Here is a 17,134-nt window from a genome sequence, read left to right on the forward strand (position 1 = left end):
CAGTGCCATTTGAGCACTGGTCAAACTTTATACTAATATAATATTAATAATTTTGCTTTGCAAGTTTTTTGTCCCACCCAATAATCACCTCAAGCGACCCTCCACTAAAATTTCGAACTAATAATGTTTGCTTACAAGCATGTTATTTATAACATTTGGGCTAAAGCCCTTTTTATTTCAATACTAATTTAAATATAATGTGTTTTTCCATATACATTCACAATTCTCGCAATAATAAATGCATGTGTGTAAATTCCATTTTGGCACCCCTATAATCATTCAGTGGCTATATCCACATTTGCATACGTGGACGTTAGAGTATGCTTTAGGAATTTCTAATACTTGTATTAATCAACCACATGGAAGGTGTTGAATATGCATATAAATATCAGCTCATGATTTAAAAAAGTTAATCTAAACTCGTTTTACTAGCCTGTAACTAGGTTGTAAAGCCCTGTTTACATAAAAATACACAAGCCATAAGACATATATGGATCAGCTGTTGTTAATTATAACAATAAAAATAAAATTTATGTAACAGTCGTTAATTTTCTAGAATTTCGTATCTCAAGCCAATATGATCACTTTGCTTCACACATTTACTACCCCTAGTTTTAGTAATTGTAAGTGTCTCTCTGCTTTCCCATTAACATTGTGTAAGCTTGTCGGTGTTGTTGGTGGACTTACACTAAAATGTAAACTCCAATTTTCACATTGAATATTAATATCCACAATTTCGTTAGTGTTAAGATTGCAGAAGTCTCTACTTCTTCTTCTTTACCTCTCACACTTATCTATCACAACAATATTTAATCATGTTGTGTGATGGTTCTTCTAGAAACTACAGAAATATCCCCAGTTTTAGTGGTCAACATGAGATTGAGATACGATTTTCTGCAATCTTAACGACGAAATTTATTTCAACTGCTTCGTATTTTTCAACAAATTTGTCCCAAAAATTAGAACGAGCATGTGTACATGCAAATACATATATAGACGTACATATGTATAAGGGTGCGTACATATTTATTGATTAAAAAGTTGTTTTAAGCTGAATACTTTCGTCGAAGCAAGGAACTGTAAGTGATATATGTACTTTAAGGTGATTGAATTTTATATTTCATCGTTCCATTGATGTTTGGTGTTTTTAGCTTAGATTAAAATCGAATTATATTTAAGAAAATTTTTTATCTGATCCACTTACAGATTTAGTAAATCAATGGAAATTAGTAACCAATCTTTTTAAATCATTTTCTCTATATAGTTAAGCTATTCTCTTAAATACATATAAGAAAGTTCAGTGTTCAAAATGTTTCGGCTATTTTATAAAATAAAATTTAGTGAAGAATATTTCCGTTTCCCGTTGTATGTCGGATACACTTAAGCGCTTAATATTATTTGATATATTAAGTAGTCTTAACATGCATTATTAAAGCCAAACATTGTAAAGAAATATGCGGCTGTTTAAAATAAGTAAATAATTGTGAATAGTTCAAATTTCAGTTAGAAGTCATATAAATTTCATGGTCGTTGATTGTTTCTAGATACAAAACTTAAGGCTTCCCCGACTCATAAACAAAAATTATCATGATATATATTAAAAATAAATATTTTGTTCTTTAAACAAAAGTAAAGGTAATTTTAAATAAACTAATATGTGTATATTAATATGATATTTTTGTAATGGCTCTAAAATAATTCCTAAAATTTTAATTTTATAAATTTTAGCTATTCTCTTGAAATCTCTATTCTATAATAATCTATTTACATTAAAAACTAGATATGGGGTCTCTAAAATTAAATTAGTTACTCAACGTCAGTTATAATCATTAACAGGGTCTTCCAATAAGAGTGAAATGATTTTTAAAAAAAACATACTAATTGATTCAAGACTTATTTTGTAGGAATGAATTCGATGAAGAAATTTTTCGAGTTCTTTTTCCACTAAATTAACAGGGTGTGAATAGCACGTTCACTATTGATTTCTAAAGCTTGAAGACAGTCTAGTTTATTGATAAAGTCCAATGACTTCAAATAACCCCACAAAAGGTAGTCTAATGGTGGTAGGTCATACCAATATATTCTTTAAATAATCGAATTCCTCGCAATAATTCGGTTGTTGCACATGCTGTGTGGCACTTGGCGCCATCTTGTTGGAACCAGATGTTGTAGATAAATAGTTGGTTAGAATTAATATATACCACTCTCCATTGACGGTAACAGTATCTCAGTGTCGCCTCATTTCTAAAGAAGTACAGACTGAATCACACCAAACTGCCAATTTAGGTGAATATAATTGTTGTTTATGAATAATTTGTTGATTATCTTCGCACCATAATCGTTAGTTTTGTTTATTAACCGCCCCACTGAGATGAAAATGAGCCACATCGGAGAAGATGATTTTCTCTAAAAAAATCAGTATCATTTTCAAGTTATTCCAAGGCAAAATAAACCAATTCACGACGTTTCCGGTGACGGTCCAATGCCTTCAATTCTTGAATGAGAGCAATTTTATACAAATGCAACCTAAAAATCCACCAGGTTGTGGCTTGAAATGGTCCCAATTCTTGAGAAAGTCTTGAAATCGGCAATTTGCGATCTTCAACAATACTTGCTCGACGAAAATTGCAATTAGAGAACGATTATTTGATAATAAAATTGAATAATTTATAAATTGTAAACATTACTGAATACAATGTAAAAAATTACAGATCACCACATATTAAAAGTAGCCGAAATGATAATTAGAAATCAAATCATCCTTATTGGAAAAGTCGTATCATGTTTGGGAATGTTTTTAGTAATGCAAGGAGGAAATATTTATGACGAAATAAAATAAAAATGTTCTGTTAATTATGAAAACATGCAGAATTGTAAATGAACCACTGGATTATTAAAGATTAATATTTTTTTATGAAATCACTGGAAATAAATACGCATATAATACAATTATTGATGTCCCAATGTTTCATGGACTCATAGCGACTCATTTTTATTTATATAAAGAATAGTTCTTCAAAGGATTTTAACAAAACACAATTTTTTCAACACTAAATTCAACTGCAATAAATTGAAATTTATATTATTCGTAAAATATCTAAGTAAGTAGACAATTGTTTCGTCTAATGAATTTTTCGATTTTTCTGATGTCAAACAGGTTACGAAAGGTTAAAATGGATCAACGAAAACTAATGGATAATGCCAATACAATAACAGACATGGCGAAGGTAAGGGATGAAATAATTAGCACTTGGTCTTCATTACATTAAACATTAAATTTTGATCCACTTACAATAATATAATATATGGTATATATAATCAAGTATTTTATTTTTCAAATATTGACACAGAGGTTACATTTTCATTGCTCATAGATATGTGTATCTTTCAATGAAGTAAGGCTACGTATTTAGTTATTTTTTAATGCAGGTGTACTTAGTTTTCTTTCTATACTACCATAACTTCTACAATCGAATATAAATAGATAAATTGGCATAGTATGTCTGTACATAAGCATCGGCAAAAATGATTTAAGTCGAGAAAGGAACGTTAAGGATGTGAAAAATTTGTATAAACTAATTTAATGGAATGCAGTAAATCCATTATTGTGGACTGACAGACCTGATGAACGCATGGGTTTCTTTAATTTCGTCTTACGCAAGGCTTAACTCGCCTCTTCTGTGTCTTCGTCAGTAACTTCCTCACCTTCTTCTTCGATATCCCGTGCAAAGATCAGCTTTAGTTTGTAAAATTATAACAATGCATCGCGTTCTCTATAGATGTGACTCCATTTTTCTTTGGAATTTTTGGTTTTTAATTAATTCGTTCTTAGTTATTATTATCCCTGATCACAGCGACAGTTGGTTTCTTTATTACATCCTTTTACTTAAATCCTTTTATTTACATCCTTTTACGACACAACCTCAAAATGTATATGAAATTTTCATATAACTCAGATTTTTATCTTCTAGAAAAAAATAAAATATTTTTAATTTGGTTTGAACTTACCTTCAAATCGTATTTTTGTGCTCTTTCAGCTTGTTGCTACAGAGTAATATTATTTTGTACACCTCTCGGTTGTACGTATCATATAAATCGGAATGATATAGATGGGTTATATATATAAACTTGAGTAAAAAATGAGATGTTTTGATGAAACTTCGTATACAGGTTCCCGATGTCTACAAAGTGCCATAACTAAGCACTAAATTAAGATATAAAACTGTAATTTGGCACAGGGGATTGCAGTAGAAAAGGGCACGTGTGGGTAAAATTTTTAGAAAAAGTGGGCGTGGCCCCACCCTTTAATATATTTACTGCATATATCTCTTAAACCACAAAAGTTAAAACATCAAAAATTTTTATGCTCGGAAGATAACCCCCACGCTACTGTTCAAAACTACTAAAAGCGCGATAAAACAATAACGCATTACGCCAGAGACATTAAATTTTACTTACGAGATAAAACGAAAGTGATTTATGAGAACCAATTACGCCTACTACCCATATAACACAATTCCATTTGATTCTTTCACTTTACAGTACATAAATCAAGAAGTAATTAGTATGACGGAATAAAATTTTGCAGTAATTGGTAGCGAATATGTTGACCCCAGTATCTATAATTGACATTTGTCCGAAAATATCTGTCAATATGTGAGATATCCAATCGAAATTGAGATAGAATCCATTGCTAACAATAATAATTCTGTGCATCAAAGATGTGTTGAATCATGCCAATACTTCCCTGAGCGACCATATACCTAATATAAAGATTTTCGAATTTCCAGGTGACTTTATGCTGGATATACGCCCAACATTTGAGTTATCTCACTGAAGATTACATAACATATTTTTCTCATTCATATATCATAGCGCCTAAAATAGACACAATTGGGCGAAAACTTGACCTAGCCCCCATATAATCATTACCAGGATTTTCGAACATCCGGCTGACCTTGCTCCATATGATTGGTGATTGTATGTGAGATACCTTAAACATATGGAAAATTTTTTAGTGTATAATACATAAAATCGGGACAATACTACCCCAACTCCCATATACTACGTACGTAAGAATTTCGATTCTCTAACAAATAGTATGCCGAATTTGTCGGTCAGTGTATGAGTTATATAAGGTATATGTACTATATAAAAAATTGCCTGGAATCCTGTCCTCTGGTTGACGTTTTACATCTTAAAGTATTTCCCTGGCTTTATTTCTTGCAAATTGCAATATAAAATATAATATAAAATGTTCGGTTGCACCCGAACTTAGCACTTCCTTACTTCTTTTAATTTAAAATATTGAATAGTCGAAAAAAGTCTTTTCATATTTTGTCAATAGATGTCGGTGCAGTCGTATATCACCAGTGCTACCAATCACATTGTGCCACACCATATAGTGTTGGAAAGGTGAAATTTTAAGTTTAATTTAACCAAAAAATTTAATTCGGGGAAATTGAAAAAAAGTTAAAGCTGTTCAAAATTCGATTTAAAACTGATTTTTTACTGATGTTTCATTATACATATCATATGTACTACGAAATTAAGGGTAGATGAAGGGTTGTGCGCTGGATTTGCGACCCGCCACGTAAAAACGCCCCAAATGAATGAGTAAAAAACAGCTTCGGCTGATGCTAAGTCGACTATAACAGCGTAAGCGGTGTCTATGTCATTAAAGAAGTAGAAGAAGAAACAAAAAAGAAACAGTTTTGACTTGAAATTTTTGATTGAAAATTAGGTTCTATTTCCGATATTATGCAATATAAAGAGAAAAAGTAAATATTTTAAATTAAAAAAGAAAAACAGATTTTTGAGGATATAAGAAGGTTCGATCATACCAAATAAAATGAAAATAACAAAGTTTTGTACAAGATAAAAAAAAACTCTAAAACTGAATTATATGAATTTTCACATATATTTTGAAGTTATGTCTTTCACGTGTATACAAAAGTTATAGATCATTTCCATTGCCATATAACTCTTTTTATAAGACTCTCCTATGCGATAGATTTGCATACACTAAATATTAGTTCAATTCGTTTTTGATGTTAATAACTATAAATCGAAATTCTATCAAATGAAGTTGTAAAATACTTTTATCTCTGAATAGATACATATAGAAAATACATCTTTTAATTCGCTGAACTATGTCAATATCGTCTTATATCTCATACAGCTCATCGTTTCATCGAATGCGATATTCGCCGTGGCGAACGAGCGAAGAACGATAAATCTTTCGCAAAACCTTTCTCTCGAAAACTCGTAACTTTGACTCATCAGATGTTGTCATTGTCCATGATTCTGCATCATATAGTAGGACGGAAATAATGAATGACTTGTAGAGTTTAGTTTTTGTTCTTCGAGAGAGCACTTTACTTCTCCATTGCCTACTCAGTCCGAAGTAGCACCTGTTGGCAAGAGTTATTCTACGTTGGATGTTCAGGCTGACATTGTTGGTGGTGTTGTTACTGGTTCCAAGATAGATGAAATTATCAACGACTTCGAAGTTATGACTGTCAATAGTGACGTGAGAGGATACCAAATTTAGACATCTCAGAATAAAGGTAGCTCTTTTTCATGCTGCTTCTCTTCTCACGGGTCTTTTCCAAGATTTGGCGCATGTGGAAAATCTGGTCATTAGTGGATTTTTCAGGTCTGCCCCGCCGCTTTGTTGTTCCTCAGATGTGTAATTGCTGTTCGAACTTCATCATATTCGAGCAATGGAACATCTGCTCCGTCATCATCGATTGGGGAATCGAGTTCGCCTTCTGCTGGCGTTGTGCGTTCACTACCATTCAGCAGGCTGGAGAAGTGTTCCTTCCATAATTTAAGTATGCTCTGGGCATCGGTTACTAGGTCACCTCTGGGGGTTCCCCATGTGTATGTCCCGTTCTTGAAACCTTCTGTTTGTCGCCGCATTTTTTCATAGAATTTTCGAGCATTACCCCTGTCGGCCAGCTTGTCAAGCTCTTCATAGTCAAGCATTTCATCTCATTCGTGTTGTGGTCGATCGTAACTTTCCACAGTCTGTTTTCTCTCCGCTGCGCCACGTCACTCATCGTCGTTCCAGCTGTTCTTTTGCATTTTGCGAAAACATATGGTTTCAGTTGCAGTTGTACGTAAGGAGCTTGAAATGCCGTCCCACAGTTCCCTAATACCGACTTGTTTATGAGTGCTCTCAGAGAGCAGGAGTGCAAGTCGAGTAGAAAATCGTTGTGATTGCAGCTTCTTGACGTCGAACCTTCCTTGTGTTTATGTACGTGCGTTAGATGGTGGTCTGAGTTGATGATAGGACCTCGGAATGTACTCACGTTTGGAACACTGGAGACGTGTCTTCTGCCTATTATAACATGATCGATCTGGTTGGTGGCTTTTCCATTCGAAGACAGTCAGGTGATAATACTCTACGAGATTTTAGATTTTAATTATTAGAAATACTAGAATCGGCTACCTAGAGTACTATATTCCGAACTTTTTATAATCCATACACTATAGGGTTATATTGAATGAAATAGCTAAAGTAAAAATTAAGCTGGGATTAAAAATAATTTATTATTAAAAACATGACGTTTATTCACTTCAAATGAGTTACGTATATCCGAGCTATATTGTACATTACATTCGTGGGCTCCGCGGATGTTATAGATTTTAATAAACGGACTAATTCATATTCTTTGACACAAATGTATACAAGAAACTCCTGGATCATACGGATACCATTGGATGATGCCCAATTAGTTATATTGATGCTAATAACGATTTATCATGAAAGCTCATAATATGATTTAATATGATCTAATACCTATATTCTATCACTACAACCTTATAGGTCAACGAAAAGACGATTATACAAGTTAACTAACTTTTAATTATTTTAAACTTTTAGTTTGTTTACAATTAACGATCCTGCTCAATTAATAACCGAATTAAATGGGAAGCTTAATTCTAAACTTATATTTAGTATTCTGACGTCTCGACGACGGCAGCGCAAAGTGACAGAAGCGACGCAGACTGTTAGTGGCGTGTTTAAATTACTCTAACTGTGGTTTATCATTCTTGTAGTGGGTAGCGATAAATATTCCCTCATGTATTTTGTCGAATTGTGTTAGCTTACACTTCCAATTATAATTTTTTTGCAAATATAAGTAAGCCAATTGAATAACAAGACATTAACAATATTTTAGACTCAAAACACTGTCTACGAGATTATTTCGGACATGTCAAGTCGTCAAGATGCTATTGAAGAGCGACTCACAAATTTAGAGGACAAATTGCAAGCATTGCAGGTATATTAAAAATTATCAAAACCAATTTCAACATATATGTACATATTTATATGTAGTGTACAATTATGTAATATGTAAATTTGTTGTGTAATTTGTCATTGTAGGATCATTTAGAGAGCTTACCTGACGTAATATCTCGTTGTCTAACTCAACATCAAGAAAGGATAGAACAACGCAAGAACTTTCTACATCCAGATGCAGCAGCTACTTCAGTCCAGGCATCGCCACAGTCCCTCTTCAACGCGTCTCCGATGTTATTTCCCCACTCAAGGTTTGTGTAGAATTGTGTTTCTCATGTATGTGCAAATGCTTCTCCTTGCACTTAAGTTTTCGGTTTCCTCCCTATCCACTTCCACAAAATTTTACACTTTCATGCAGAAAAATACTTGAAGAAAAGCAGTGCTCGAATAGAAATTCTCGCATTGGCTCTTGTTTCTTGTGAATCGGTTAAATATAAATTTATTACATATTAATGTAATATTCTAGATAAAGAAGAGTGATCAAATGTGACCAATTAACACCTAAGAAGTGATTTTTATCCATCCCTGAATGGTTCGTCAAGCCAATCATAACAGCCCTAAGCCCTTGTGATCTCTCTAGAAATTTTCCAGCGCGGTATGAATTTACTCTTACAAAAAAAGAAAGTCCATTGTCTGTCACATAGCCTGTGATACAGGATGATTCAAAAGTAAACCACCAGTTTTAAATACAAACCCAAATGGCAAACTGAATGACATGCCTTTTCAAAAACAGCATTTAATAATATTATAATGAAGTAAAACTCGTTTCTAAAGAATGAGAATCAGGATAATGTACATTATTAGTTACCGAAGTTGTTTACCGAACACGATTTTCTAATTTAAGTACTTTGCTGGATTAAAATACTGTAGATAGTTTGATAAATTTAGAGTAACTGTTAGTACAGATATCTGCCCTGCAAAAAATCATACTTAAAACCAACAAACTTTTGATCATTTTTTTAAATAAATCAGTATATTTAATGTTATTAACCGTGATCAAACTGCTTGCTTTTTGCATAGAAGTGTTCCCTCATCCAATAATGTTGCTGCAACATACCATTGGCCAACCAGTCCTATTTTGCCACCTGTATCTAGTAGAACTCCACATTTAGTGCCTGATACTCACATGCCATCGAATGGATCTGCCGCAGTTAATAGCTACGCATCTTCCAATAAATATGGCAGCTGAATAGAAGAAATTGAGTGCTCCATGCCCGTCACAAATATCGAAATGCCTACCATTACGACACCACTATTTCTAACGTCACCCAAGTTAAATATTGCAAAACCAGAAAATATTATTGCCGGGGTCAAATGCAATTCCGATTTATCATCAAATGTCGGCCGAAGAGTTCCCAATGCTTTACAATTAATCATGGAGACTACAATTTCCGAAGACGCCGAAACAACCATACAAGATTCGCCGGATAGTTCATTAACGACAACACAACTACAAGAAGCGCACTCAGCATCACCAACCATATGCACAACAGCCGCGACCATGGCTACCAATAAATTTACCAGGAAGAGACAACGTCTATATAATAGCTATAGCTTTATAAATAGTGGTAATAGCACTAATTCTAACGATTTCATTTCGAAAACGGACTACTTTAAGGCTTCTTCGAAATGAAAGCGAACTAACAATTTAAGATATCACATAGTTCTATTCATACATGTATATACACATCTAACATTGCGTTAACATATTTAGATAATTTTTAATTTATAATGATCGGTCAACAAAAGTAATCTTAGAAACATGAACGTACTTACATAAACTTATGTTTTTCCCATATATAGTATATGTGTATATGGATAATTCAACCGTAATTATGTGTTTTTATATACTTTATACTTGTACATATTCATAAATTAAAGAAACGCTGCAAAGAAAGTACGAAATGAGATTTATCTACAACAGTTAAGTATATTGTTAAAGCTTCCAGCGCATGGTAAAAATACCATACATCCAAAAATGGTTCTTGTTAAAATTTTGGTTGAACTTGTTCAATATTTTCATCTACTCTGTTCAAATTCCCTTTACTTTTACTTACATACGTGTTACATACATATGTACAAGTATATTAAATCTGGAAATGTTCTACGAATCGTACATACATACATTTTTTGGATTGAAACGAAATTTATTTAATTGATTTATTTTTCAATAATAATCTTAATAATATTACTAGAATGTTTTTGTTGCTGAAAAATTTTCCCCAAAAATATTACCTGCTGAATTGATAGTGGTACACTTGCTTATGATTCCATCATGGTTCTGTTTTCCATGCGAAATATACGGGTATATGGTATGCACAGCCCGAAACCTCTTAATTAATCGACTAAAGTGGATTCTTGCGGGCACTTGGTCCTAAAACGTCCAGCAGAGCACAATCACAGAAACATCTTACTTACATCTTTTAAAATCTGGAGATACATATGTTTCATAAGCGTAATTGAGGAAAATACATCAACGAAAAGTTATCAAAAAGATATGTATTTTCATTTACTAAATACTAAAAATGTCAATATAATATAATGAGCATTTTTAATTGCACTATACGGCAAAAACCTTTTCTTTTTTTTTTTTAGGGGCATTGGACCAAACGAATTGAGTCAGAAAATTTCTTCTTGTTCCAAAGAGGTGAAACATTTGTCTGTCAGGCTTGTGTATATGACAGATGCTATAAGTGAAAATTTAAGAAATTCGATATTGTTGTTGTAAGGGTTGTGATTTTTCTTGTAATAGTATTGTCGTATATTTTTTAGTATAAGGTCCAAGTGTGAGGTGGTGAAGATCTTGCTAATACTGGCATTGTTTGTAGTGCATTAAAGACAATTATCATTAATGTTATTGACAAACACTTTCATGTTTATTATGGTAAATATGTAAATATTCTGATAGAAGCCTTTTCGAAAGCGAGGTTCATTTACTGCATGTTCCCCTCAATTGGTTAGAAAAGCAGTTCTTAAGCGAATCTGATGAGCAGGGAGAACATTTTCGCATAATCGAGGCTCCAATGGGCGCCCGCTTCAAGGGGAAACAATTAAACGCTATGAAAACAGATATACATACTATATGTATGTACTAAGTTGGTGGCTTAAAATCGCATTAGGTAATTTGGTTGAGGTCTTTGATTATGATGAACATTGTGAAGAGAGCAAAACTTATTTCGAACTTCGAAGCAAATATTTCGATTTTGGAGAAGAACTGAACGAAAAACGGAGAAATTACTTTTTCACTTATAACTCAATATCTCGAAAATAATTGCTTTACTTCTATACCAAACCAAGGGTTCTATAAAGTTATTAAAAAAAGCTAAACATATAATTCAGTATGTTGTGGAGTAGTAAAAGATGATGATAATGAGATTTATATTAAACACAACAAAATCAATGAATTGATACAGAAACTTAACTTAGTAAACTTAAAACCCAAAATTTGGATCGTTCAACTCCAGTTTTGTAATATTTTTTCGTTAAAATTCAAAAGTACAAAGACCTGAAGTAATTATCGTGTATTCATAAGTATAACAAAGGATATATGGAAAAGACGTAACAACATCGAGCAAATAGTAGACTAATTCTAATTCTTTTAACACTCGTTTTGTTTATCGCCCCAAATTGGTTTTCGTCGAATGATTTCCAACTTCCACTTAAATAACTTCACTGATTAGGCTACTTATGTATGTATAGTTATTCCAGGGGACCTCAATAAAAAAATATAATATATTATTATTATCAACTTCAGTAAGCAACGATCGACTTAAAATCCATTATATTCAACACACATGTACAGATGTACATTTTAAATACAACTACAAGTGAATTAAAGCCCTGAAAAAGTTTCATCACCTGAAATTTAACAAGTAATATTTTGTTGAGGTGTACTTTTTTAATTGTTTTGTAACTCAAGAGGGAAGATGAAAAATACCCCACTATCAGTCAAGAAATTTCCGAATGTATAAAATAACATAGCCTACATACATATGTATGTATGTATACCCATACTTACATTATAATTATTTTGTCTCAAATAGCATTTGAAGGACAGACGTACCAATTTGTATATACGATTACTAATTAGTGTGACATGTTTACACAATTAAAATTATAAATTTTGTAACAGTTTTATTTTGGTTCCATTAATACAGAAAATGTGGATTAACAGGTTTGACACCGGTTTGCAAACCTGGTCCCAAATAAAAAAAATTCTCAACATTTGTACTCGTATGTAGTTCTTAGTAAAAAATATTTATTGTATAGTATGTAAGACCTAAATAAAATGAATGTTTGTTATAATGATAGTGTGAGTGAAATCTGTACAATTTTATTCGTGTGATTTTGTAGACAAAATATTTAAATACAATTTAACCTTTTTAAGGAAAAGGAAAAAAGACTTATATAAGTAATAACAAAACATTTAGATAAACAAAGATGTATGAACTTTAATTAACGAAAATCCATATTTCGCTGCTTACTGAAACCACACAATTCTTATTTTAACTAATCAATTTACTATAGAAAATCCTTCTCATCCTATTATGTATGGCGACTGGCGCGAGTATAGTTAGTAGGATATGAGAAGACATTCCCCACTTTTGGTGTATTATGTGTCACCGATAACCTTTGTTATAGTTTAAAGGAATGTCAAATTCAGTCAGCTAATATTACTGCTCAAACTGTTCAAGACCAGTACTATTCTGCGTGTTTTGGAATGTTTATAATTCATAATATTTTTATTTTATAAAATACTGATCAGCAGTTAAAATGGGTGTTGGCAGACAGAGGAGATTCTCCAGATCAAGAATAGATATAACCCTGGAAAACGTATAGTTATTTGTAGATATTTAGATTTAAAGTTGAAAATTTCAACTGTTTGAAAATTGTATTTTTTCGATTTTAAATATATTTTATATTTTCCACTATTATATCCACTAACACTTCACTAATTCGATTGTTATAAATTGCAAAATATCTTTTACTCAATATTGAACCTATTGTTCAATAACAAAACGGTTACAAACTGATAGCTAGTGTTACCTTATATATAACATTATGTTATATTATACCAAAATTACCAGGAAATTAATCAATTTTTAACTTTTCGGCGGTCTTCATCCGCTCTTCAAAAAAATAACCTTAATCGGTCCAACATGGCGTGTTGTCAGTTTTTTGCGCAGCTTCAGCTGCGCTTTATAAAAATAACCCTGGTTGGTTCTCAAGAGAAGAGAAATCTGAAAAAAATTTTATTGTCCGATTGCAACACTGGTTATTTGTCAGCGTGCATCCGTCTTGTCATTGTGTGAATAAATAGAATTGAACAAGAAGTTAGATATTGAATTAATATACTTATATAATGTGAAATAAATGTGTACAAACAAATCAGTGAAGTACGAAAACTTTCTTTAAATATATAATGCCCAGAAATTTTCAAACCTGTTAAACAAATATATCTAAATTTCAATGAAGTTCATTGTTCTCCATTTCTTTCTGTATCATTGGAGTATTTATTGCATAAATTTGATCATTTCTAACAAATACTATAAAAAGTGGTTCCCAAAAATGTAGAAAAGCGCTTTAATGTTCATTTTCAAATATACTAGGTCAATAACCATATACAAAACAAATTATAGTTAAAGATTAGCAACTATACCCTAGTCGCCCTGCATAACTCGTAGGTTAGATATAATACATTCAATCCAACTTTATTGATAGCCACACAAGTTGATATTTTTAACATTTTACACATATTTATGTACACACACATACTTGGACCCCTGAAATCAAAGGGTACATATCTTTTTGAAATTCATTCGTTTATTGCTGGTGCTTTTGAAATGCAGCTGGCCCTCAAGCAGTCTCAAACACCGTTTAAATTTATATAAATTCAAATGATATCTCACCGTTTTAAATGTTTCAATAATTTTTAATTTAATTTAAATTAATATTAATTAAATTTTAATCAATCAATAATGCTGCCACTAGGACCGTCACAAAAAATTAAAAAATGTTACGATCTTCAAAATACCGGTCAATCAAAAATTCCTTTTGGAGCACAAATATTGAACGAACGTACCGCAGATCTAGCATGATTGCCGTTATCTGCATCTTATGTGTCTTATATCCTCAAACAACCAATTTAACGTGTCTTGAGTTCAATTTGATCAAACATCTTGCAGAGGTGTACATGTTAGTTATGTATGCAGTAATGTAAATTAATTAATTATTGTTGAAACAGTTCTTAAAAAGTTAAATAATTTTTTTATTAATTGATTTTTATCTGCATTGATTAATACCATTTTCATACTTTAAACTCATTTTGCCTAAAAAAAAAAATCATCGAGGAGTAAGCGCGTGTATACATTTGTATTTTATATGTATTAAAATTAATCTGTGTTTTTAAAATTCGACCGCAATTGTACTGCATATAAATATATTACAACCCGTCAAAATGCAAACAACTCATCATTGAAATGCATATGAAAGTAATTCACAAACAATTAAATTTAATTAATCAAGACTGTGGCTAAAAAAGCTTTATCAACCATTAACGTAAATAAATACTCAATACCAGCTTTAAACTCTTATGAGCACTAATGTCTGGGTTTCAAAAATGTTGAATACCTAAAAGCATGTTTAACAAATAGACAAACCCCGTAATCGGTCATATATTCAGAAAAAAATCAAGAGTCGAATTTACTACATCTTATTGTAAAAACTTTTATAGAAAACCTTAAGATTATCAATGTAATTAATTAAATACACTTATTAAAAGCATTTAGTTTGAACTTTATTAAAAAGTATTCTTAAATTTTAACACTACTTCAACTGATATAAAAATAATAAATTAAAAACAATATTTAAATGCGTAAATTTTTGTTCGAAAACAGTAAAATTGTATTTATCTTCAAAATTTCAAAGCATTGGTCGGCGATGATACCCACGCACATAACTCATAACTCTCAAAACGCACATTGATTTCGAATAATACCTAGATATTTTGTATAATTTTCTGAATTTACATCATGGATCTAGAAACTAAGTTTTCCAATTATTTAATTGTGCTGTACTCAAATTGGTGAAGATTTAACTTTTACGTCATTCACTTAATTTTCAACACAGAAGCAGTAGTGCTCCCTATATTTTTATATATAAAACGATTTCTCTTCAAAGATATTACTAGTTACCATTTGCAATAGTTTAAAAACTATATTCGAGACTTGAACATTGATATATGAATGTTATTTGTAATGCTTTTCAAGTAACAAAAACCTAACCTACATTTATCCATATTGGGTAAATAATTCATAATTTCAACATTTATTGCAATGATAAAAAAATCGTCTTTAATACTACTTTCTTACTATTAATATTTTACCATTAAATACGGTATGTGCCGTGATTAGTGTTTCAAATTAGAAAGAAAAGTATTTTCGATCTTGTTGCGTATTTTGAAATGGAATTCAGTGAAACTGTATTTATGCTTTTTTGAACAATTTTGAACCAAATTCTACTTGGATTCATTAATATTTGTGATAACTTAACATAACCGCTAAATTTGAGTTATTATATAATCTCATAAATACCCGAAAATAAAAACAACACTAAATTCTCTTTTCAATATACATATGTTTAATGAAGGACAAATAAATCTTTAAGCAAAGAAAACTGTAAAATAACGGATCCCCAATTTCTGATTAACGAATTGTAATTTTTATTTAAATACCAGCTAACAATTTATATTAGTATATAGAATAACATAACTCATTATATGGAACTTAGCAAAAAGCAAACATAACGAAGTAGAAAAAAATTTATTAAGATATACACGAAAGGACTTGAAGAGAGCAACCTATATAATTCTGCAAATTAAACGAAGAAAATAAACAAAGATTGTTAAAAATGGTTAGATAAACTAAAACGTAATTAAAGAAAAGCTAAATGTTGAAAATAAACTAAATAAAATAAAATTAAGTAAAAAATATTGTTACTCTGTATTAGGTAAAAGTGTTTTGCAAAAGCTTTAATATTTAGGGTGCCTATATTTGCTAAAAATTAGGATTTTACGAAAACAAAACTTTTAAAGGATAAGAATATATTACATAAATATGAGAAAATAAATCAAAAACCATAGGCATTTTATTAGTTTCATATCCATTTCCGTGCGTACATTTAGAGTAGGAAATTTAATTTTCACAATCGGCTTTATTAGTACNATAATAAACAATACTGAATTTTATTATTATAAAAACAATTTAATTATTGTTTGATTGCTTTTTTCATATAACATTCAGCTAAGGATCGAAACAGATACTCTTTTATTGTTTGTTAATTGATAAATATTTATGTATTTTATAAAATGCACTCAATCTTCTTACTATAGGGTTAATAATAAAAATGGGTATACAATTTATGCTCAATGCAACTGATTTACTTACTTAGTTAACTGTATATTGACATATTGCTGTTATACAGCACAATCCAAATTGTTCTGAATATAATTCGAGATATTGGAAAGGCACATAAATTTTCAAAATATATGTACGTAGAAAAAATAAATAGAATAGAAATTAAAAGACAGTGCATAAATGTATGGAGAGATAAGAAATAAATAAGAGGATTGAGTGCTATTAGTTATACGCAAAGATATAAATATTTAATTTCACGAGTACTTAATAGCCACATACACATACTTGTATATTCAAGATGCGTTTTTTATTCAGATTTCACACATATACACATTTTTACATTAGTTTGCTTTTTAGTACATTAAATTTATGTTCTTATCCGTATGTACATGAGTGTGTATGCAAAATA

At 31.0% G+C, this 17,134-nt stretch overlaps 1 protein-coding gene across 4 annotated transcripts in view; it reads left to right on the forward strand.

Moving 5' to 3' along the window:
* Positions 1 to 14,002, forward strand: part of LOC108968923 (small conductance calcium-activated potassium channel protein) — a 155,665-nt gene extending 141,663 nt beyond the window's left edge. For all 4 annotated transcript variants that reach the window (XM_018933280.1, XM_018933282.1, XM_018933281.1 and 1 more), the window contains 4 exons: positions 3,158 to 3,227; positions 8,190 to 8,291; positions 8,396 to 8,562; positions 9,332 to 14,002. In XM_018933280.1, coding sequence (XP_018788825.1) covers positions 3,158 to 3,227; positions 8,190 to 8,291; positions 8,396 to 8,562; positions 9,332 to 9,500 — 508 coding nt within the window. In that variant the 3' untranslated portion in view covers positions 9,501 to 14,002. The remainder of the gene's footprint in view (positions 1 to 3,157; positions 3,228 to 8,189; positions 8,292 to 8,395; positions 8,563 to 9,331) is intronic.
* Positions 14,003 to 17,134: the final 3,132 nt, after the last annotated feature.

Source organism: Bactrocera latifrons, unplaced genomic scaffold (assembly GCF_001853355.1).
Source record: "Bactrocera latifrons isolate USDA-ARS-PBARC rearing strain unplaced genomic scaffold, ASM185335v1 scaffold_233, whole genome shotgun sequence".
NCBI lineage: Eukaryota > Metazoa > Arthropoda > Insecta > Diptera > Tephritidae > Bactrocera > Bactrocera latifrons.